The 24,864-nt window shown below is 37.1% G+C and overlaps 5 protein-coding genes across 5 annotated transcripts; 2 read left to right on the forward strand and 3 right to left on the reverse strand.

The window, feature by feature from the left end:
• Positions 1–1,353: 1,353 nt before the first annotated feature.
• LOC146960816 (olfactory receptor 52E4-like) lies at positions 1,354–2,289 on the reverse strand. The gene has a single exon (XM_085772034.1). The coding sequence runs from the start codon at positions 2,287–2,289 to the stop codon at positions 1,354–1,356; it is 936 nt and encodes a 311-aa protein (XP_085628160.1).
• Positions 2,290–5,817: 3,528 nt separating this feature from the next.
• On the reverse strand, positions 5,818–6,759 carry LOC146960817 (olfactory receptor 52B2-like). Its single transcript, XM_085772042.1, has one exon. The coding sequence runs from the start codon at positions 6,757–6,759 to the stop codon at positions 5,818–5,820; it is 942 nt and encodes a 313-aa protein (XP_085628168.1).
• Positions 6,760–9,558: 2,799 nt separating this feature from the next.
• On the reverse strand, positions 9,559–10,494 carry LOC146960818 (olfactory receptor 52B2-like). The gene has a single exon (XM_085772038.1). It carries the CDS (start codon positions 10,492–10,494, stop codon positions 9,559–9,561), a length of 936 nt encoding a protein of 311 aa, XP_085628164.1.
• An 8,551-nt stretch (positions 10,495–19,045) lies between these two features.
• LOC146960819 (olfactory receptor 52N5-like) lies at positions 19,046–19,981 on the forward strand. Its single transcript, XM_085772041.1, has one exon. The coding sequence runs from the start codon at positions 19,046–19,048 to the stop codon at positions 19,979–19,981; it is 936 nt and encodes a 311-aa protein (XP_085628167.1).
• A 2,769-nt stretch (positions 19,982–22,750) lies between these two features.
• On the forward strand, positions 22,751–23,686 carry LOC146960820 (olfactory receptor 52N5-like). The gene has a single exon (XM_085772040.1). It carries the CDS (start codon positions 22,751–22,753, stop codon positions 23,684–23,686), a length of 936 nt encoding a protein of 311 aa, XP_085628166.1.
• The last annotated feature ends 1,178 nt before the right edge of the window (positions 23,687–24,864 follow it).

Here is a 24,864-nt window from a genome sequence, read left to right on the forward strand (position 1 = left end):
GCATGATTATACAGACTTATTTGATAACCTAAATTCCATGATATATCGCAGCATCTAATTCATTTAATAAAGAATATTAGTGATCTCAGTAAGAATCTGGATAACCGTTATTGTACAAATGTGAATTCAAAGTTGATTCCCTTTGGTTTCCACTACACCACACAGTGTATAAAACACATGCACTGTACTGGAAGATAAAGGGACATAAAGCCAAAACAAGGATGTAAAGGACAAGTAAATAGTAACATATTGTTATTTACAGTTATTTTAGCTTGCTTAATAGGGTTTTGTCCATGTGTATGTTAAATTAAGAAATTTGTTAAACTGGACCTATTTGTCTTATCCCTAGTGTATGGAGCTATGTCATCAGTTATATATTTTTGACTGAGTAAATAACTGCAATCAAAACTGGCCTTCCTATCTACAAGTACTACTGACCTCAAGACACAAGAGGGCAGCAAACCACACAAAACACAACATATCCATACTGTTTGATCCATGTGCTTTCTGTTGGTATGGTTGAATTTGTTGTGTACAGGTGGCGCCATCTGCTGTATTTATATTGTGACTGGACAGATTATGAAGAGATTAATCTAGTGCTCTTCGTTCAGTAATAGTTAACCATAATCTATTGTTTATCATTGGACAGAGGATACTTAGTTTAGTTTTTTGCCTCATTTGAGGTGCACACATTACATAATTCTACAATCATTCCATTGTCAGATTTCATGTACTGTAGTGATTGTCTAATAAACTGGAAATCAAAATTTGCACACATCATAAATGCAGCAACTGAACAGCTTGTTAATGTAATGTATATTAACATGCAAACAGCAAACTTTGATGAGCCACTGGATTCACAGGTTTACTTGCCAACATATTTGAGAGAAGTGCAGCAGTTTGCATCTGAAATCATTACATTAATGCATAAAAATCAGAAACATTAGTGGTATGTAACTAAATAACAACAGTAGTTAGGAGAAATACTTAATTTTGAAGCTATTTTACATTAAGTTCTAAAATCTGTTAGAGACAAACTCATGAGATTGATTTGTAAACACGTGGCACCTGTGAAGGGATTTTTTTTTTTTTTTTTTTTTTTTTGCAAATTGCAGTATTTGCAATTGCTTTTTAAAGCACTTTAAAGCAATAAGGGAATTATATTATTTTAAAAATTACTTTCGTCAGAAACTTTTTTGAGAAACTCAATTGGAACGTTGTTTCTTCTTTAGCTAAAAGAAATGTTGGAAAGAATGTATTTGTAAAGTAGCAAAACAAAAGACATTGCTGGTGAGATATGAAAATTACACTTCTTAAGTTCTAACATAATGCATAAAAGACACTACCAGGGCATCAGCATGGAAGGATTTTGTTCCTAAAAAAGTGCACTACTTTTTCTTTAATTTCTTTTGTTTTCAGTCCATAGATGATTGGATTCAATGTGGGGGGGAAAATTAAGGTTGACACCCCCAGAAATCTCCTTAAATGTGGTGAAATGTTTTTAATTCTGTATGATATGATGGTGAAAAGCCCTAGGCACTCCAACAAGAGAAAAACTATTAGGTGTGTTGCACAGGTCTGCAGAGCTTTGGTCTTTGTGTCTGCTCGTTTGGATCTGAAGCATGCAACAAGGATCTGGAGATATGTATACAAAATCATTCCATTAGCTATCACTTGTGTAAAAGCAACTATAAAAAGCCCATAAATGTTATTAATGGTTGTGTTGGCACAGACTAAAGACAGCAAAGATGGATTGTCACAGTAGGTGTGAGACATTTCAGATCGACAGCGGGGTAAACGCAAAAGCAGGACAAAGAGAACAGCTATCATAACTAAGCAACTTATCCATACAACTGTGATTATCATCATAATACGAGCATTTGTCATAACTGTGTTGTACTTCAAAGGGCAACATATAGCAATGTATCGATCATACGCCATAGCAGTCAGAATAAACACTGTACCTCCTGCATAGATGTGGATAAAGAAAGCTTGGGCAACACAGGCAGAGTATTGCATAGTCCTACTGTTGGTCAGTATTTCTTTAATGACCTGTGGAAAGAGTGCTGTGGCACCAATGAGGTCATTGATAGGAAGGTTGAGCAAAATTAAATACATGGGTTGATGCAAGGATTTGTTCAGTACAATAGTGAGGATGAGAATAAGATTGCAGAAGAGTATAATCATGTAGCTCAGAGTTGCAAAGAGAAAAGCAGGAATGACACTTTCAGGAGGGAGATCAAAACTACTCAGCACTAAAGTAGATGATGTATTGTACGGGTTATCCATTTTTATGCTCTGTCTCCCCAGAACATTGAAAAATGATTAGTAATTTCCTTAACGAATAACACTTTTTCTATTTCATGCACATCATCTCAGCGACAACACAGGAGAGACATATTCAGACAAAGAGATGATGATATGAAGTGTAACTGCTAAGGACAGAATAAAACAGATTAAGGCCAACAGTTTACCCTTCATACATTTCACACATACACAAAATACATTTACAGATTACAGTACGCCCATATACCTCTAAGATAAATAAATCATCACTACCAGGGACTGGCAATGCTGCCAATGACCAACAGGCAAGACCTTCAAAAGAACTACCAGTTATATAGACATGATTTTTGTTGAATGGTGGGCAGCTCCCTGGAGTTTTCTGGGTTATCATAAATGTCATGGAAGTCACTGACTCACAAGGGACTTTGGAAGAATATGACTGATAATTACCTCATCACCACCAACACAGTGTCATAAACAAATCATTAGCGTAATGATTAACATGCAACCACAATCTTTCCTTAGTCTTAACCAAATCCAGTATGTGTCATGCTTTGGAAATTGGCTAAATGTCTGCTTTACTTTATTTCATTAATTTGATAGGCTACATGTTTTTTTTAACTAAAAAAGGAACCCAAGAACCAAACCTTGGTGTCCAGAGTCAAAGTCCAGGGCTTTATGTGTCTTCCATTCACCTCTGTTATATGACTATTGTTGTGGATAAATGTGGCCCCTGTGCCACTTAAAAAGGCTTTGTCCCTGAACATTATTTTGGCGGAAACAATTCCCCCCCCCTTTTTTTTTGGAAATACAATTTTGGAATTGGAATTTCTAGGACATAGGGTTTCTCTCTGGCACCGTAAGAATCTATATACGTATAGGTTTTGAAGATGTCCACACAAGAGTAGTATCACTTCAGGAGGATTTAATTCTGCATGTTTTCTAATATTTTTCAGAATGTATGTGATTGTCCCTGCTGTGTTGAAGCTGTGATCTCATTAAAACATAATAAGAGGTTGTGGGTAAAGAAGCATCTTTTTGGATTAGTAGCCGGGATTGGTAGTCAAGCAGAATAGTGCTGATCATGTCATTGCAGGGTATTGCCCAATACCATAAATCAAATTTTGGCACCCTCTAGTGGTAGCACTGAAGATGACAAATCTAATCCTAAATTATGTCTTCTGGGTTACAATGCCTTGGGTCTGTGACATAAAGCCCACACTTGGTGTGGGGATTGTTGTGGGTATTTAGTGACAAAAACATGATTCTTTAGTGATAGATGTTAAAAAATGTCATTCATCTGAACACAAATAAAACTGAAGTCCAGATTATCGTGTTGTATAATTTTCACCCAGTGATGTAATTTAGTGCCTTGTCCATGTGTTTAATCTGGTCTTTGCAATTTTAGTGTTGCTTTTGATGCACATGTTGGGATAGCACCCATCTGCTTCTTTCACCTAAACTTAGATTGGTATCAAGACAGGAAATAAATGTAAATGTAAAATATTGTGAGACTATGTAATTGTTATTAGAATCTGCCAATAATTGTACTATTGGGCTACAATGATTCTCTTTTTACATTTATAGCAAATTTCCTCTTTTCTGTTTACAAACTGTTGCTACAGCCAGAGCCAGGCTCTTGAAATGACCCAATAGATGGTCACCTCTCTGCACTTATTTATATTATATAATAAAAAAGTTTATATATGTATACACACATACACACATTATATTATATAATAAAAAAGTTTATATATGTATACACACATACACACACACACACACACACACACACACACACACACACACACACACACACACACACACACATATATATATATATATCAGGAAAAAAAAACAATTTTAACAAAGTTGTTAAAGCTGTGAGAAGATATTTCATTGTCTTAATTGACAATGAAATATGTTTTTTGTATTTATTTATTTTTTTGACATGATGAAAATCCAAATATGCCTGAATTCATATGTTTTGGGCTTCTCCCCAACCAAGAATTTTGAAATGTCAAATACATTGAAAAAAATCACTTTTGCATTGTCACATAATAACTTGAAAAAACACATTTTAAATTAATTTAGTTATGCGGGCAATTACAACATTTTTTACCGTTAGAGATAGATAACAGTTGAAAACCTAACTAACTTTTGCTCCAAAATGTGAAAATTGTCATTACCACAATTGGCTGATAATCAATCATGGTAATTACATCTTTTATAATCTTGTAAACAGGGCCATGGAGGAGAAATGTGAAAACAATTCTAGGAGCCCACAGCCCAGTAGGGCCCACAGAACATCACAATAGCCTGGTCTTTCTATGACTTAAAGGGACAACGAGGAGTTTCTATTCGGTTATAAAAAAGTCTCACGTTAATGTGGATGAATCTCCGCTACCCACACTTGTTAATGGGCCCATTTTCGATAAATATATCGTTCTGTCTCTATCGTTATTTTGTTATTATTAGTGGTGGCGGAGATGCTGGTCGAGCCGACCAGCGTTTCCTTCGTGGCGAGTTATGAGAATAACGCCGCAGAATCGCCGTTTATGGTTGGAACTACGACGGTATGTGAACCTCTTTGAACCTCTGACTTTAATTATTGATGAATGAAAACATGAGTCCGTCTTACGCCGGTCAAAGAAATGTACGGTGCGCGCAGAGGCTCATAAATGTAGTGTGAAAACGCTTTGCTTTTCCAAAACTCCTCGTTGTCCCTTTAATTATTCCACATGTAACCAGTCCCTGACCAATAGGCTAATCATACTGGATCAGCATCAAATCAATGATTATTGAGTGTATTCCTGTGCCTCTTCTGCAGAGGTTCCAACAATTCAGACAAACTCAAATGAACATGCACACAAACATTAGGTTAAAACATGTACAACAAGATACAAACATGTACAATATAATCATTAAACACAGAGATGCATAACTTCTCCACAGCGCAGTAAGCTTTGTTGTTCATACTTTCTGAACCTTCAGTGATTCAGGAATTCAGTTTTACGTACAATATTCAAGAAAAAATATTATAAGATCTTGTTAGTGTTTGCTTAATATACTTAAAGCTAATAACACACATACACACACACACACACACACACACACAATTGCAACTCATGTAACATACATTTGCCATTCACAGTGCTTGTGGTGCTTCAACAACCTTAAACAAACTCTTACAGTAGCTGCTGACCAGGCCTGCACGATAATCAGATTTTGTATCATTATTCCTACAAAACTTCTTACTTTAGTGAACTTGAGTGACTGTTTCTCTTCAGGTCATTCTCAGGTCACATTTCATCCGGGTTTAGGTCAGCCTCTCATTATGTATCTTATCTAAATTGAGGGTTATTATTATTATTTTTATTTTTATTTTCTAACATATTATTCTTTAAAAGCACACTCAAATGCAAGTAAGTGTGTGTGTGTAGGGTTCAGCATTTTCTTGCCCCTTGCTGTACCCGAGGCATAATGTTTCTAATTATGTTTCCATAAATTGTGACCAACCCAGAAAAGCTGTTACAACTTAGTTGAAAAAAGGCTTCGTTTTAGGAACATTTGAATGCTCTGCTTGAGTTCAGGAGTTTTCAGTCCATATATAACTGGATCCAAAATGGGGGGAAATATTAAAATGGACACACCGAGAACCCTTCTCATGTATGGGAATGCACCCTTAATCCGATGAGCAATGAGTGTAACCACAGTATTGATTTGCAAGATCAAGAAAACAACCAAATGTGTGCCACAGGTTTGAAGGGCTTTTCTCCGAGCATCTTGCCGATTAGTGATAACACATGTATGCAAAATTTGTGCATATGTGTATACTACTATCAGAAGTGATCCACCTTGAAGCACGCACATACCAACTATTCCATATAAGTTGTTCACTGTGGTGTCCTCACAGACCAGTTTCAATAATGATGGATTGTTACAATATAAATCCACTATATTTGTCCTGCACATTTTTAACCGCAAAAACAAAAAAATCAATGTGCCTATCACTGCGAAATCTATGAGCCATATTGCAAAAATAATTCTAATTAAAGTATTTGGAGTCATGACAGTATTATATCTCAAAGGACAACATATAGCAAGGTATCTGTCATATGCCATGGCACACAATATCAGCAAGTTTCCTGTACCATAAAAATGAACCAAAAAGGCCTGAATTACACATAAAGGAAAGGAAATCATTCGGTTTTGTGTCACAATGCTTGAAAGAAGATGAGGAAAAAAAGATGTAGCCCCAACTGTGTCACTAATTGGCAAGTTGAGCAGCAGGATATACATGGGCTTGTGTAGCTTTTTACTCACAATGATTGCTGTAAATACCAACAAATTTAAAAACACAATAATTAGATAGGCAAGTGTTCCAAATACAAATGTTGGATAAATATTAGAAGTTTGTATGTCCAGTGTTGCCAGTGTTAGTATTATCTCAGAAGATGTATTTGCATACATAATTGTACCAGTCTTGCTATATTGTTGCCTCCGCTAGAAACTGATGAAGCGTCACCTGAAAGATATGTCCTTATTAACAAACAATTTAAAATCACATGTTGTCCATTGATTCAAATATAACTCTAGTCTATTACCTGTTGTAGTGTGTTACCCTCCCCTCGTCTGTGTTGTAAGAAGCCATGAAACAGACTGTCCTTTATAGTCATTTACCCTAAACACAGAGATAACCCATGAGATTACAAAGCACATTGCATCATGGCTGCAGAAACTGGCAGATCACAGAATATTATATAATACAACAATCAATACCATAATGCCATATATATATATATATATATATATATATGGCATTATGGTATTGATATTATATGTATAGTATTATATGTATATATATGTGTGTGTGTGTGTATACGGTACACATATATACACACACACACACATATATATATATATATATATATATGACGTACGGCGTAGGCTGTAACCTCAGTGATTCCTCCTGCACTTGTCCAGGTAGCGTAGGGCATGACCCACATCTCTGAAAGCTGCTTCGCAGGCATATCCTAGCAACACTTCAGCGACCCAGCAACATAATGAGGTCCCATTGGTCAATGAGAAGTAGAGCTTAGATCGGGCGCAAAAAAATCAAGCCCGACCCTATACCAAGCCCGTGCACGTTGTGTCCAAGACCGGCCCGGCGCGACACATTAACTGTAATTATGAGCCAGAACCCGATTTAAACCCGACATTTTTGTGTTTTTTTTTATTCATGGGCTGTTTAAATTTGGCGGCGGCGCTGTCCAGGGTCCTCAGTCGAGCAGCACATCTCTGCTAGCAGCTGCTGCGCCCTCCACATCTCCATCTTTCCACCAAAGGTGCTCAAACTTAATTCTCCTGACTTTATTTTTTTCTTTATATTCTCGAACTTCATGTTGCTCAGCTGCTGCTGCACGAGCAGACCGGTGCTGCTTGCAGTCAGTGTGTGGCGTGCACGCCACTGCTGCACGTGAAGGAGACATGATGCTTTTTTTTTTTTTTTTTTTTTTAACTTTGTTTCTTTCGTTACGAAAATAAATAGTTACATGAAATATTGCTGATTATGGCATAGCTTTCTGTCCACCTAATTGGGCTAATAAAGTCATGAAAAAAATCAACACACAAATCCTTGATCAAAGGCTGGGCATGCCGTCTCGGCCCAGCCCGGCCCGCGGATATTGATGTGAAATGTCGGCCCAAACCCGGCCCGTGGTCGGGTCGGGTCCGGGCCGGGCTCGGGCTGAGAATCTAAACTCTAGAAGCTCATTCCAGACAGGCAGAGTCAGCAGCGGCAGCAGCACTGGGTCATTAATAAAAAATCGCCCGACATGGATTTTCAAAAATACAGGACAAAGTGCGTCCCATATCAGTTCAATAAGGGACACGTCTTTTAGTTTATGTATTTCCAGGGACACACACGTTATTATCATAAAGACCTATAACATACTTCTGATATGTTGCTATCGTTACATTACATTCATTACAATGCATTTCTCCCCTTTCTCCTCTGTGACGGGCGGCGCGCCCCCTCACAGGAAGAAAGGGGTTTTTCAAGGGTTCAGGGTTCTTCAGAAGCAAATGGTTCCAGGTAGAACCTCAGCCCTTGTAGAGGAACCCTTTTGGAACCCTTATTTCTAAGAGTGTATGAGCCTTGGCAAGGCCCTTGGTATGTGTATGTATTGATTATCGATCCTTGATTACACTGTATTCCTCTGCATTCTATTTATTCATTCTACCTTATACCTCTATCTTATTGTGTGTACTTGTGTCTTTACATGTCAGTATGCAAGCTGTTCAAACCAATTGTCCCTGGTGGGATTAATAAACTTGTCTGTATCGGTATTCTGTATCCAATCTTTATGCAACAGAATTTAATATGTTACAATTTAATACAGTTGTTGGAATTATGGTGTCTTTCAGTTAATGTATTAATTAAATCAAATTTCATTAGTAGACCACACAAACAAACATCAGCACATCTTGTACACTGTTCCGTCTTTGTGTGTGTGTGTGTGTGTGTGTGTGTGTGTGTGTGTGTGTGTGTGTGTGTGTGTGTGTGTGTGTGTGTGTGTGTGTTTTGATTTCAGCAATCATTTTTTGTTTTGTGTGTTTGGGTTTCAGCAATAATTTTGATTTAGTTGTTTGCATTACACACAAAAGGTTGCACAGTGCATAGACCAATGGAAGACGGATACAAGGTTCACTTTCTTAAATACTTATTAGTATTTAAGTTTTTTAATCAAATAAAAAGGTAATAATTATATATTACAAAATTCTCATTATGCGTCTAATATCTAATACAATTCAGCTATTCACCATTGCACTGAAATATAATATAAATTACTTGCTACAGTAACTAGTTACAAACATATATAATCAATTAATTCAATCAAACTGTTTCATCTCATCATTATCAGTTTTGAAACCAAAATAGTCTTTACGTTAAATTCTTTATCATTTGGCTAACTGGAAGATTAATTAAAAAAAAAAAAAAAAAAAGATACAAAGGAAAAACTGAAATGTATAATATTTCCCGTTCTACTCCAAAAACATGATTTCTGTATAGAATGTAATATTTCTGCATCAAAGAAAACTATTGAAAGTGTGTTTAGTTAATGTTCAAAGTCATGCATTCATTATGGCTCCAAACACAGTAGCTGTTGTTTCCAAAATAGTATTCACAATGTTATAGTGCTCCTGAGATGGAACAATGCAGCTCAAAAAAGATGGAATTCATTATTGTTGGTCACCTCATGTAGAAATTTAGCCAGATACTCTATTTTTGATGACTCTCAGGAGTGTGCCTCTTACTTCACTTGTATACAGCCCATACACAATTGGATTTAGAAGTGGGGGTATAAGAAATATTAGCATCCCCATTATCTTTTGCAAGTCAGCTGATACGTTTTTAAATCTGTGAGATAAAATTGTAAAAGTTCCCACAATTTCAAATATAATCAATATGACCAATTGTGCAATACATGTGTTGACAGCTTTTGTCTTTGCCTGAGACCCCCTTGTAGCCACACATGTGATGAGAATCTTCACGTATGTAAATGCCTGAACAGACACACTCACAATTTGCATGACTGCTGTGTTGAACAGTCCTATGATATTATTGACTGTCGTGTTTCCACATGTGAGCTTCAGTAGAGATGGATTATCACAGAACACATTCATAATGACAGATTTGCACCTTGGGAGTCTTGTCTGCAAAGAGAACAGTGATACAATCAAGACAAAGTCAAGACCCCAAACTAGAGCGATAATACAAATTACAACCCTGGGAGTCATAACAGAGTTGTAGCGTAATGGCATGCAGATGGCAACATAACGATCAAAGGACATTGCTGCAAGAATAAACAAAATCCCACCACCATACATGTGGAGTAAGAATGCCTGTAAGACACACAGAGGATAGTAAACCTTATTTGTCTCCATAACAATATCTGAAAGTACTTTTGGTAGCATTGCAGTTATGCCTATCAGATCATTGAGTGGAAGACTGAACAGGATGAAATACATGGGTTTGTGAAGATTCTTCTTCAAAATGATCAGAGTTAACAAGGTCAGGTTGCAAAAGATGCCAAAAAAATAGATTGTAAGACCAAGAAAAAAGATAGGGTACTTTCCGCCAGGTGGAATTACAAATGGATCCAGGGTTAACTCAGAGAGGAACCCAAATGATTTGTTGTCCATTTTTGCTTTGATTAGTAAAGAGAAAAACAGTCATGATAATGTATTATCTGAAATTGTCTCAAGATGAAGAAGTCACAGTTTAGACAACATATCAATTAAAGCAGTGCTACATAAAGTGCTTTGAATGACTCTGCCCACCCTGCTTTATTTGATGTCACCTTGTCATTACCATAACTTATTTACGTCACCTCTTGCCTCTGGGATTGTCAAGGGTTTTGCCAAGATGAATAATGTCAGGATGACGGAAAGTAATTTTTGGAGAATCATAAAGATAAACATGTATTTGCCATCCTGCAGGTATTTAAGGCACATTATTTTTTATTTTAAAAAAAGAAGAAAAGAAACCATAGTCTTTTTCTAGGAAAAATATGAACTTTCAAATAACAAAAAACGAACACCCAAACAAAAGACTTTATTATTATTAATTAATTTTAGGTCCAAACTAATTAGTAAAAGTGTGCCTTCAAATTACTTAATGTGATGGGATCAGTTGTCTTTAGGTATTATTATATACTATATTATATTTAGACCGCCATTCCAACATCCCACCAGTCCGGCATAGGCCTCTAATTGTCTATATGGCAACATTTAATTTTCTATCAAACTTCCCATCATTCCAACAATTTTTGCCTCCTATGGTCGGAATGACGGTATTTTTTTATTTTTTTAAACATCCTGCCTTTCCGACAATTCCTAATAGCGTATTTTTTCCCCAAAAGATTTTGCACTGGTTGGGCTTAGGCAATGAAGAAAGGAGTTGGTTAAGTTTAGTAAAAAGACCAGGTAGAGGCTAGACGGTTACACCCCGCCTTTCCGAAAATAGACTTCCATTCATCGCAACAGCGGGGTTTTCTATTGTTTCTAAAGACCCCACTATTCCAAAAAGGCTGTTGGGGAAACCCCTCCATTCCGAAACCCCCTCACTCCGAACGGACAGACGGACGCAATCAAAAAGGAAACGGAGGCTGCGTATTGATCCTTTTTAACTTTTTGGGATCAAACGGAATAAAGACACTCATGTTTAGTAACCCATATTTATGCCCTGTTTAACAAAGATGAGAAGTGTACACTGATCACAACATAAACAAACACCATGCGTAACGGGGATGAAATCAGAAGCATCTCAGCTTAAAGGACACATTGCCAAGCGTCTCTCTCTCTTTCTGTCTTTTTATTTTTATTTTCTGAGATGAGAGATGCAGAGTAGACTATATACAGTACTCACTATCTGATGCCGAGGCTGTTTGTGGGTGGAGAGAAATGATAGTTATTTAGTTTTTTGTTAGTTTGCATCACAATTTCAGCTGTGTTAATTCAGTCAGGCTGAGTTTCCGTTACACGTGCCAACCATCTTTGATCTGACGTCAGATGTGACGGAACCATCTATGTAAAATTCACGTGTTGATTCCATTAGTTGCATTAAATAGTGTTTGTTCACTGCACATCGGCCAGCCAACGGCTGCTCTTCGCCTTGTGCCGAGAGTAGATCAGGTTGGAGATGGCAAGCTTTCGCCTCACTCTTGGTGTGGCTTTTTGGCACGAAACTTTCACTGTACCAAGCTGAATCTGTGCACCTCCCCCCACCTCCCCCTGCTGCGCCACCACACCCAGCACACTGTGGTCTACCAAACTGCCAAATTGACCGTGCGCCATGCTGCACTGGTCGAAACTTGCACTGCGCCACCCTGCACCGCCTTGTGCCGTGCCATGAAACTAGGGTCCAATATTTCTCCATTCCAGGTAAAAATGAGAAACAAGTTTTCTCCAGCAATATGTGGGTTGTGACCCACGTGTTGTTCTTGTTACTTGACCATTGAACAGTTCCTAATGTTTGTCTGTAACCACTGTTGACTCATAGTAGAAAGTTATTTTGAATCCTCAGTGAGTCTTGGTTTCAACAAAATTGTAAAGAAAGTGGGACACTACACATTTGTGTCTGTTGTAGTAGTGATCATACAAATTATAAATAGGCTATAAACTTTTAAATCAAAGGTAATTAAACATGAGGTCTTTCTTAATGATCAGATTCACTTAATGCATCATGATCCAGCAGAGCTGGTGGTCATTTTCCACATTTCGGCCTACAGTGTTGGTGTGACCTGACTGGATTTAGAAATTTGACCCGAACTTATCCTCTTTTCATTAATTTGCATTAGATTAAGACTGTATTGATGATTGCACACTAACAGGAATAGTGGAAATAATCACATCCAGGAATCTTTCAGTGAAAGGGCTACTGCAACCATATCATGTAACTGAACACACTACAAGTTTACAGAATTACATCAGCCAGATTCCTAATTACTTTGTCAGAAGTAATTTATTAATGAGCTCCATTGAGGCATGATTAGATGGTGTGTTATTAACTGTCTCACAACACAATTAATCCCTGGACACTTAGTAAACCTCCAGTTGATAATGACATTCCTTGTTATTTGCTAATGATGAGGATGTTGTTAAATAACACTCATGGGAGGCTGTAGCCAGTGAGGATCCACAGGACATAACAAATTGTAAACATTAGATTCTTTTTTGATTCTTTATCTTTATTCAAGTATGTTATTATGTTACATCTTTTAACACATTAATTTCATGTAGTATTTGCTAAAAGCGTGTTTGTCCCCATATGTCTTGGTTTATAAAATTATATTTCAAGTTTTATAGAATATTTTGAATACCAAAATAGATTAGACATATTATATATACAGTATATGAACATGTTAATATTATTCTGTCTGACCATCTCATATTTTCTTCGAGACAACATGAGGAAAATAATAATTGAAAAACTATGGAACTGAAGTGGTCACATCAGGCCTTTGGGAACCAAGACATTGTTTATAGACACAAAAGGGCCGTTAGGACACTAGGACATTAGTCTAACCCAGGAGAAATGGACATGATGGACCCTTGAGTTGGTTTGTTAATTGACTTTAACTTTTAATTACTGTCTCTGGTCTTTACCTTATAGATGTCACATTGAAATTGAAATTCTAGAATTGGTTCCAGTGTATGAAATCTAGTGTGATTTTCACTTTCACAATGAATTAAAGTTAAAATTAATTTAATGTCTTTTACTTAAAACTCACTGTATCCTCTCTAGACCTATTGTGACTTTTTAATCATCTTTTTCCTACAATTTTCTAATGTGAACATGAAAGAAACGTAGAATAAAAAATGTTAAAATAAATGTGAAGTGGGGCACCTAGTGGCACAGTAGGTTGAGCAGGCGCCCTACAGGCTAAAGTCCTTGCTGCAGGCCCCGGTTCGAATCCTGTATTGGGCAGCCCCTTCCTGCATGGCATTCCCCCTCTCTCTGACTCCCCATTCCCTGTCTCTCTCTACTGTACTATCTACTAAAGGCATAAAAAGCCACAAAATATACAAAAAATAAATAAATAAATATGAAGTGATTTGAGTGCGTTTTAGTCTTTGCTGACATCACTTTGATAATGATTGATTCTATCAATTTTAGATCAATAATTGCAATTTTAAGACATCTGAAAGAATTGCTCTTGAATAAAGCCTGTCAACTTTTAACTTCAAACAATTTCCATTTTAAACCCTGATCATTTAGCTGAGAGATTTTAGAGAAGAATGGGCAGACTGGTGGGAGCTGACAGAAAAGCTGCACTCATTCTGAGCACTCTTTACCCCTAAGTGCCGGATTTACTAAGATACTGTCAGCTGAGTTCAAAAATCTGAGACTGCCGTGGATACAGGATAAACAAAACTGAGCAGATTAACTGGAAACACATAGCTTTGCCTAATGAGTCTTGTCATGAATTCCAATTCCCCCCTTGGCAACACTTAATTTTCTATAGAAAATAGTGTTGCCATTTAGACAATTAGAGGCGTATGTCGGACTGGTGGCATGTCGGAATGGCAGTTGCCCCCCACTTAAAAATGACCATACTGTAGGATACAAACAAAACTTTGTGATGTTGGGTGGAGCTGTGATGGCAATGATTTTTTGCAAGTTTGTTGTGCTCACTTGCTCAGTTAGCATTAGCTACAGTATAAAAGGCATACGCTTAGCCAGCTGGGTAGATGTATGCAAGTAAAACTAGCTTCATGTCGTGCTTGCTTTATGATTTTTTTTTCTTTTTTTAAACATCCTGCCTTTCCGACAATTCCTTTAATAGGGTTTTTTTTCCCCAAAAATGATTTTGCACTGGTTAAGTATCGGTTAAGTTTAGTGGTAGTGGCTAGACAGGCAGACTAGTCCCTGTCTGCGCTCTGCTGCATAATTATGCACAAATGTGGGTATTCCTCTATCAGCATGTCTTAAAGAAGGGAGTCACCTGTTAAATAATGCACATTTCCTTACAGTATGTTGAAAGCCTCGTCGGAATTGTGGGACATTTGCACAGGGCCGGCTCTAGGCATAGGCGATATAGGCGGTCGCCTAGAGCGCCAACTGCTGGAGGGGCGCCGCCAGTCAAGGGGGAAAAAAAAAAAAAAGATAATAATAATGATTTATGTCCGCTGGCGCCCCCTCACTTAGTGTTTTCTGTGTAAAAAAAAAAAAACCCAAAACAAATAAATAAACAATGACATGTTCCTAAATTGTGTATAGTCACACACACACAGCAGATACCTGTCTGCAGCAGGAATGCTCTCAAGCCGTTTTCTTGTTAGAAACGCCACATTTTTAATTAGCCTAGATGTGTGGCACAAATGCCGGCGCGTTTGCGCGACCGTCTCGATATGTTTTTTTTTTTTTCATATTTCGGTCATTTACGGTCAGTAGAAATGCGGTTCAACTACTGTGATTGGGAGGCTCTCCTCTTTCAAATACGCACGGCCGCACGCCCTTGACGACCTGTCAATCAAAACAACAATTGTGAAGCGCTTCGAAACAGCAGAGTCGTTCAGAGGGATAGAGAGAGAGAGAGAGAGAGAGGCAGTGAGGATGATGACGGTGCTTCAGAGGTTTAAAGTTCTGACTAATTTGATGAGGAAGATTATGAAAAAAGAAGAGAGAGTTGAGACTTCAGCCTGCTCAGACAGCAGGGCCAGTGGGCCACAGCTCCAGATCAGCTCCAGCTCTGTATTCAGACCTGCTGAGCTATCAAACTAGTTTTTTTTTTTTTTTTTTCTTTTTTTACCTCTCAAACAGTACCACAATGACAACACATATATAGGGTACATTATATAGGCTAAATATTGTACATTTTGTGTGTTTTTTTTGTCTATTTAGTTGATATTTGGAGACAATTTCTCATTTCGGGCTACACACATCTCATGAAGTTTGAAATGTAATGTGAAGTCAATATTTAGCTTCTGTTATCCCACATTTGAGACATTTGGTGAGAATGACAGTTAGGCCTAACATTTATGCTCAAAAAGCAATTTCACAATTTTTTTTCTACACTTATCGCCTTATATCATACAGTATATTCCACTGCTTTTGTGAAGCCCAGACTTTCGTATACCCATTTCAAGCACCACAGCAGTTTGTTCTCATGATTGTGAAGAGACTAATTTTTTCATGTCTTCACCCAGGATTTACTCAATGCAATTTTACTGATTGTTGTGCAAATTGTGTATCTCAGGGTCAGAGGGGACATAGCGATACACTGCTATGTTATCGTTATGATCATTATGATCATTGTTGGGGGGGGGCGCCTGAGAGTAATCTCGCCTAGGGCACCAAAATGGCTATAGCCGGACCTGCATTTGCATGTCGGAATAGGGGTATGTCGGAATGGTGGTATATCTAAATGGTGGTTGTCGGAGTGGTGGGATGTCGGAATGACAGCATGTAACCTTTTTAAGCATGTATGTTTAACTGTCACTAAACACAGGAGGAGGCTTGTGTTGCCTGTGTTGGCAGGTAACATTAGCTGAGAGGTTATGCAAGTGAACTGAAATCAAGCAATTGAATTTATTTAGCATGAACAAAATTTATTGAGTGTCAGAAGCCAGAGTTTCTGAGTTCTGATTACTCCTGAACGTAGCACAGGGGACCACCACGAAGACGACAGGGGGAGGCACTTGACTTCAGGTTTGAAAAGAAAGGCGGTCTGCAAAAGGCAACGAAACCAAACTCTAAGGTAATATTTTTCAACACAGACTGTAACTATGAACAAAATGCATAGGCTATAGTTATTTTGGGGGGTCTTGGCCTAAGTTTTGTCGGCCAAGCTTAAACGTTAGCATCCAGGCCACATGGGTAACATTAAGCTAATCCAGCCAACATGTTGACAAAGCAAACGTTTAAGTGCATAGTGCTAATGTGGGAGCGTTTTGCTGTAAAGTTTGAATCAAATTCAAACTAACAATAGCCAAAGCATAATGCTTCAAACGCTAACCCCCGGTTGATTATGTTTTATGGATAGCCATGTACAGGAGAAGGGGAGCTGTGAATCCTCCGCCACCGAAAGACAACAGGGCTTCCACTCCTGCTGTGGAGGAAGAGAAAATGGGTATGTATTGCCATTTTAGGTTGTTTATTTTCTGTAGATTGTCCAAAATGCATCATTAAATGTATAATATTGAAGCGTGTAAGTTAGAGATGAAACTTTGAAACGTTAGTCATATTCAAACCATTTAACATTAGAAAATTTAAAGTTAGATGATGCCTGGTTGAGTCATATCCAGCATAGGCCCAAAAAGGTTATAGATTGTCTTTCAAACTTGGCATAGCATCCCTGTCAAGGTTGTCATCCTTGCTAATGTGTTGTGTGCAGCTCCTACAATCAAGCATGAGCTGGCCATGATCAAACTTCAGCTGGAGGCAGAGAGAGAGCGCGGGAGACTCCGAGAAGAAACCATCGAAATGCTGAAGTCCGATAAAGACTACCTTCAGCGTGAACTGACCAGCAAGGCTCAATTAATGAGGGAGCTAGTCAAATCTGGGAACAGATCGGTGGAGCCATGGGGTCCATGAAACCTGCCTTTGAAGAAGTTGGTGTTGACCGTGCAACACAATCGCCAGAACGGCAGAGCCCAGCCTCGCAGCCCCTGAAGCTTTCAGAGCTCTAGGCCAGTGGAATGAGAACTTTGAAAAGCCCTCCACCTTTGTGGATAGATGACACGCAGCTATTACAGCTGAGATTAAGGAGCGCATAAGTGAAATGAAAGAGAATGGTACTTTGCTACCCATTGCACATTAAATGTGCAAAAAAGCTAGTCTGTTCCAAGATATAATTTGTTATAATTGCATTCTTTAGTCTCTCTTTTACATATTTCAATTGTATTGATATGATATGTACAGAATAACACGCACCTTTTCTTTATATTTTGTTTTTGCAAAATAAAGTTGTTTTAAAGATCATTATGGTGTATAATTTTTAACTTACACTTTACTTACAGCCACCAAAATACTGCTCCTAAGTGATTATAATTGTGTCAATGTCATACAATTACTAATAACTTCATACAGTGTTGTCACTTTACTAAATGCTCTTAAAGTCACCCTATAACATATTACAGTATTGATATTTATAAGGCATTACGCCCTTTCCGTAACTGAGCATTTAGTATTTGTTCTATGTTGAGCAGTTCTATGTTTGTCTTTACCACTGGCTAGAGTATAGATGGTTATAATGTGTTATGTGACCCAGGACTTCAGATTCTTCATTCAAACACTGTTGTCACTTTATATGCAGGTATAAAACATTATAAGTGCTTAATTTATAATACATTATGTCCACACTTGTAATACTTTAGTTCTTATACATGATTATACACAATTATAATGACATGTATAAAGCATTATAAATGCATTATAATGTCTTATGCATGTTCTCCTAATGCATTATAAACTAGACCTTCATAGAAAGTGTTACCAACATTCTTTTTTAAATTAAAAAATTAAAAAACATGTGATGTCATACTTATTAAGGAGGCATCTGACCTTTAGGGGCTTTACCTACCTACAATGTGTCCAAGGATTTCCATATCTGTCAATTTGGGAATCTACAGTTCCAGGAGGCTGAGTTAAATCTAACCCTAACACTTTCACTCTTGTGAGAGAGAGCAAGTTGTTGTCAAATGCTCCTCAGGCTGAAGATAAAAGAGATCACGATCTAGCCAGTCCAGATTGCTACCGCCTAGGTAATACCCTCTATCACTGTTATATCAACATACATAAATGTGACAAATGCCTGCTTATTGTTTGTGTTGTGCATTTATTTGATAGATTTACATGACAATGTTCCTCATCAATTAAACTACTACGTAAGGTGCTGAGTACTGCCAGTTTGAATGTTAATGTTTAATTTCATGTTTTTAACTGCAGAACACTTTGGTGCACATAGAAGGAGACAGAATTCTATACTTAAAAAGTAAGTATTACATATCCAGCATTAATTGTTTAATTATATAACATTTAAGTTTAATTTCTTAGTAATATTTAGACTTTTTTCATATTGTCCTTATGGATAAAAAATATAAAATGCAATAATGGTGCCTGATGTGTGACACTAAATGCTTCCCAGATACATTTTATGTCAGCTTCGATTTTCTTTTATCCACCATCACTATTATTAAGCTACTAACTGTTTTTTTTTCCTTTTCCAGGTTGCCCATTGACTTAAACAGAATGGAAAGAAACATGACAATTTCAAGTGACATCTTAGAGATCCAAGGCTTTGACATATCTCCAGAGTTCACATACCCTCTGTTTTTCTTACTGCTGTTTGTTTACTCTTCCCTGCTTTTTTCAAACATTGGAGTGTTTGTACTTATCATCACTGAGAAGAGTTTGCACCAGCCGATGTACATCCTCTTTTGTAACCTGTCTGTCAATGATCTGATAGGTAACACAGTCCTACTGCCTCAGCTGATGGCTCATATCATTTCGACTGAACGATTCATCACCTACAACCAGTGTGTTACTCAAGCTTTTTACAGCCACACATTCGGTTCAGCTTCACACATGATTCTCATCATTATGGCAATTGACAGATATGTGGCTATATGTCACCCTTTACGATACAGCTCCATCATGACTACAAAGGCCGTGATCGGCCTGTCAGCAACTGCATGGGGGGTGTCATTAGTACTTGTGTCTGTTCTGATCGGTCTTACAGTGAGGTTGTCCCGTTGTAGATCAGTTGTACAAAATGCTTATTGTGACAATGCATCACTGTTCAAACTTTCTTGTGAGGATGTGTCCACCAACAATATCTATGGACTCTTTTTCACTGTGCTGCTGTTTAGTTGCTCAATTGGTGGCATTGCTGTCACCTACTTCAGAATAGCTCTCATCTGCTGGATCAAGAAAAACAAAGAATTGAATAACAGAGCTCTGCAAACATGTGCGAGCCACCTTGTCCTGTATCTAATCATGCTCTGGTCAGGATTTTTAACCATCATACTGCATCGTTTCCCAAATTACCCAGATTTAAGGAAGATTGCATATATTTTATTTCATGTTGTCCCTGCTAATTTAAATCCAATTATTTATGGAATGCAAACAAGATCATTACGCGATAAAATTATCCAAATATTACAAAGAAATGTGTCTCCAACCTAATGCCTTCTATCTTCTGCATAAAACATACTGTATAGAGAAATATAAACACAGCATGGCAGACCTGTTCTAAAGCCTGTCTGTATATACTAAGATGTTTGTTTTACTTGTAATAAGTCACCTTTTTTTCAGTGAGTGGGATTGTGTTTCAGTACTCTTAAAACAAAGACAAAGTAACATTAACAAAGTCATCAAATTTCTGAAATTACAGTAACTGCATTTTCCTTTGATGAATGAATGAGTGGTGTGTATTAACATTTTTCAACTTGCTGCTTTTCCGCTGCTCTGAGTCATTATGTCCCTCTATACAGGACTAATAACACTGCAGTCACAAGACTTTTATTAGAAAAATATCTGTGCAATGTCAAATGTTAATGAATCACAATGAGTCCTAATAACAGTTCAATATATTTTAGATCACTGTATCACTTCTGATTCTGATGACAGGATTGGTCAGATACACATTAGATTGTAAGCTCAGCTCATTTTAGTGACTCTAGTTGTTATAATCTCCCTTATATTGTGGCCTTTCTGCATACACTGTACAATTATAACAACAGTAGATACGTATGAACTGATATGTACCATTGTATTCACAAAAAAACTACTGTCCTCATCTTTCCACATTGCTTGCTGAAATTAGGCTGTGTTTCCTCGTAGTAGGCTACAGATCTTGTGATGAAAGGTCAGCCAGAGGTCTCATAAGATCCAGTGGTCTGATTATTGAATCCCCCACATCAAATTTGTCTGAATGACATTTCTGGTCCTCTCTGAATGTGGAAGTGCACATTTTTTCAAATAGTTTTCAATTCAAAGGTAACACACTGTTCTGCTGATGAAGCAATTCAGTCTGTTTTCTTCAGATTAAAGAGTTATGGCCCATTTTTCACAATAAAGACCAGGGATAATGCACATCAAGAGAGAAGCAAATGGCTGTGATCCAGGGGATTAAACAGATAATCCATGTGGGTTACACTGAGGGTTGTTCTGATTTCACAGAACCCTCTCTGGTTGTGTATTGACTTTTTCATTGAGTTGTTGATGCAACTGATGTAATACAATGTACAATTTTGTATATAAAACTATTATGGGTGGGTTTTTTTACAAACTTGCATGCACATGTATATCATAAAGAATTCATGTCGAATACTCATCATTAATGAAGAATCTGAAGAATTTGATTGCAGCCCCTGAAGCTTTCAGAGCTCTAGGCCAGTGGAATGAGAACTTTGAAAAGCCCTCCACCTTTGTGGATAGATGACACGCAGCTATTACAGCTGAGATTAAGGAGCGCATAAGTGAAATGAAAGAGAATGGTACTTTGCTACCCATTGCACATTAAATGTGCAAAAAAGCTAGTCTGTTCCAAGATATAATTTGTTATAATTGCATTCTTTAGTCTCTCTTTTACATATTTCAATTGTATTGATATGATATGTACAGAATAACACGCACCTTTTCTTTATATTTTGTTTTTGCAAAATAAAGTTGTTTTAAAGATCATTATGGTGTATAATTTTTAACTTACACTTTACTTACAGCCACCAAAATACTGCTCCTAAGTGATTATAATTGTGTCAATGTCATACAATTACTAATAACTTCATACAGTGTTGTCACTTTACTAAATGCTCTTAAAGTCACCCTATAACATATTACAGTATTGATATTTATAAGGCATTACGCCCTTTCCGTAACTGAGCATTTAGTATTTGTTCTATGTTGAGCAGTTCTATGTTTGTCTTTACCACTGGCTAGAGTATAGATGGTTATAATGTGTTATGTGACCCAGGACTTCAGATTCTTCATTCAAACACTGTTGTCACTTTATATGCAGGTATAAAACATTATAAGTGCTTAATTTATAATACATTATGTCCACACTTGTAATACTTTAGTTCTTATACATGATTATACACAATTATAATGACATGTATAAAGCATTATAAATGCATTATAATGTCTTATGCATGTTCTCCTAATGCATTATAAACTAGACCTTCATAGAAAGTGTTACCAACATTCTTTTTTAAATTAAAAAATTAAAAAACATGTGATGTCATACTTATTAAGGAGGCATCTGACCTTTAGGGGCTTTACCTACCTACAATGTGTCCAAGGATTTCCATATCTGTCAATTTGGGAATCTACAGTTCCAGGAGGCTGAGTTAAATCTAACCCTAACACTTTCACTCTTGTGAGAGAGAGCAAGTTGTTGTCAAATGCTCCTCAGGCTGAAGATAAAAGAGATCACGATCTAGCCAGTCCAGATTGCTACCGCCTAGGTAATACCCTCTATCACTGTTATATCAACATACATAAATGTGACAAATGCCTGCTTATTGTTTGTGTTGTGCATTTATTTGATAGATTTACATGACAATGTTCCTCATCAATTAAACTACTACGTAAGGTGCTGAGTACTGCCAGTTTGAATGTTAATGTTTAATTTCATGTTTTTAACTGCAGAACACTTTGGTGCACATAGAAGGAGACAGAATTCTATACTTAAAAAGTAAGTATTACATATCCAGCATTAATTGTTTAATTATATAACATTTAAGTTTAATTTCTTAGTAATATTTAGACTTTTTTCATATTGTCCTTATGGATAAAAAATATAAAATGCAATAATGGTGCCTGATGTGTGACACTAAATGCTTCCCAGATACATTTTATGTCAGCTTCGATTTTCTTTTATCCACCATCACTATTATTAAGCTACTAACTGTTTTTTTTTCCTTTTCCAGGTTGCCCATTGACTTAAACAGAATGGAAAGAAACATGACAATTTCAAGTGACATCTTAGAGATCCAAGGCTTTGACATATCTCCAGAGTTCACATACCCTCTGTTTTTCTTACTGCTGTTTGTTTACTCTTCCCTGCTTTTTTCAAACATTGGAGTGTTTGTACTTATCATCACTGAGAAGAGTTTGCACCAGCCGATGTACATCCTCTTTTGTAACCTGTCTGTCAATGATCTGATAGGTAACACAGTCCTACTGCCTCAGCTGATGGCTCATATCATTTCGACTGAACGATTCATCACCTACAACCAGTGTGTTACTCAAGCTTTTTACAGCCACACATTCGGTTCAGCTTCACACATGATTCTCATCATTATGGCAATTGACAGATATGTGGCTATATGTCACCCTTTACGATACAGCTCCATCATGACTACAAAGGCCGTGATCGGCCTGTCAGCAACTGCATGGGGGGTGTCATTAGTACTTGTGTCTGTTCTGATCGGTCTTACAGTGAGGTTGTCCCGTTGTAGATCAGTTGTACAAAATGCTTATTGTGACAATGCATCACTGTTCAAACTTTCTTGTGAGGATGTGTCCACCAACAATATCTATGGACTCTTTTTCACTGTGCTGCTGTTTAGTTGCTCAATTGGTGGCATTGCTGTCACCTACTTCAGAATAGCTCTCATCTGCTGGATCAAGAAAAACAAAGAATTGAATAACAGAGCTCTGCAAACATGTGCGAGCCACCTTGTCCTGTATCTAATCATGCTCTGGTCAGGATTTTTAACCATCATACTGCATCGTTTCCCAAATTACCCAGATTTAAGGAAGATTGCATATATTTTATTTCATGTTGTCCCTGCTAATTTAAATCCAATTATTTATGGAATGCAAACAAGATCATTACGCGATAAAATTATCCAAATATTACAAAGAAATGTGTCTCCAACCTAATGCCTTCTATCTTCTGCATAAAACATACTGTATAGAGAAATATAAACACAGCATGGCAGACCTGTTCTAAAGCCTGTCTGTATATACTAAGATGTTTGTTTTACTTGTAATAAGTCACCTTTTTTTCAGTGAGTGGGATTGTGTTTCAGTACTCTTAAAACAAAGACAAAGTAACATTAACAAAGTCATCAAATTTCTGAAATTACAGTAACTGCATTTTCCTTTGATGAATGAATGAGTGGTGTGTATTAACATTTTTCAACTTGCTGCTTTTCCGCTGCTCTGAGTCATTATGTCCCTCTATACAGGACTAATAACACTGCAGTCACAAGACTTTTATTAGAAAAATATCTGTGCAATGTCAAATGTTAATGAATCACAATGAGTCCTAATAACAGTTCAATATATTTTAGATCACTGTATCACTTCTGATTCTGATGACAGGATTGGTCAGATACACATTAGATTGTAAGCTCAGCTCATTTTAGTGACTCTAGTTGTTATAATCTCCCTTATATTGTGGCCTTTCTGCATACACTGTACAATTATAACAACAGTAGATACGTATGAACTGATATGTACCATTGTATTCACAAAAAAACTACTGTCCTCATCTTTCCACATTGCTTGCTGAAATTAGGCTGTGTTTCCTCGTAGTAGGCTACAGATCTTGTGATGAAAGGTCAGCCAGAGGTCTCATAAGATCCAGTGGTCTGATTATTGAATCCCCCACATCAAATTTGTCTGAATGACATTTCTGGTCCTCTCTGAATGTGGAAGTGCACATTTTTTCAAATAGTTTTCAATTCAAAGGTAACACACTGTTCTGCTGATGAAGCAATTCAGTCTGTTTTCTTCAGATTAAAGAGTTATGGCCCATTTTTCACAATAAAGACCAGGGATAATGCACATCAAGAGAGAAGCAAATGGCTGTGATCCAGGGGATTAAACAGATAATCCATGTGGGTTACACTGAGGGTTGTTCTGATTTCACAGAACCCTCTCTGGTTGTGTATTGACTTTTTCATTGAGTTGTTGATGCAACTGATGTAATACAATGTACAATTTTGTATATAAAACTATTATGGGTGGGTTTTTTTACAAACTTGCATGCACATGTATATCATAAAGAATTCATGTCGAATACTCATCATTAATGAAGAATCTGAAGAATTTGA

The sequence above is a fragment of the Trachurus japonicus genome, unplaced genomic scaffold (assembly GCF_045865225.1).
Source record: "Trachurus japonicus isolate A0001 unplaced genomic scaffold, Traja_1.0 AP029965.1".
NCBI lineage: Eukaryota > Metazoa > Chordata > Actinopteri > Carangiformes > Carangidae > Trachurus > Trachurus japonicus.

Excerpts from the sequence above, each read along its gene's own strand:
- LOC146960819 (XM_085772041.1), top strand. The coding sequence starts at position 19,046 with ATGGAAAGAAACATGACAATTTCAAGTGACATCTTAGAGATCCAAGGC.
- LOC146960816 (XM_085772034.1), bottom strand. The coding sequence starts at position 2,289 with ATGGATAACCCGTACAATACATCATCTACTTTAGTGCTGAGTAGTTTT.
- LOC146960818 (XM_085772038.1), bottom strand. The coding sequence starts at position 10,494 with ATGGACAACAAATCATTTGGGTTCCTCTCTGAGTTAACCCTGGATCCA.
- LOC146960817 (XM_085772042.1), bottom strand. The coding sequence starts at position 6,759 with ATGTATGCAAATACATCTTCTGAGATAATACTAACACTGGCAACACTG.
- LOC146960820 (XM_085772040.1), top strand. The coding sequence starts at position 22,751 with ATGGAAAGAAACATGACAATTTCAAGTGACATCTTAGAGATCCAAGGC.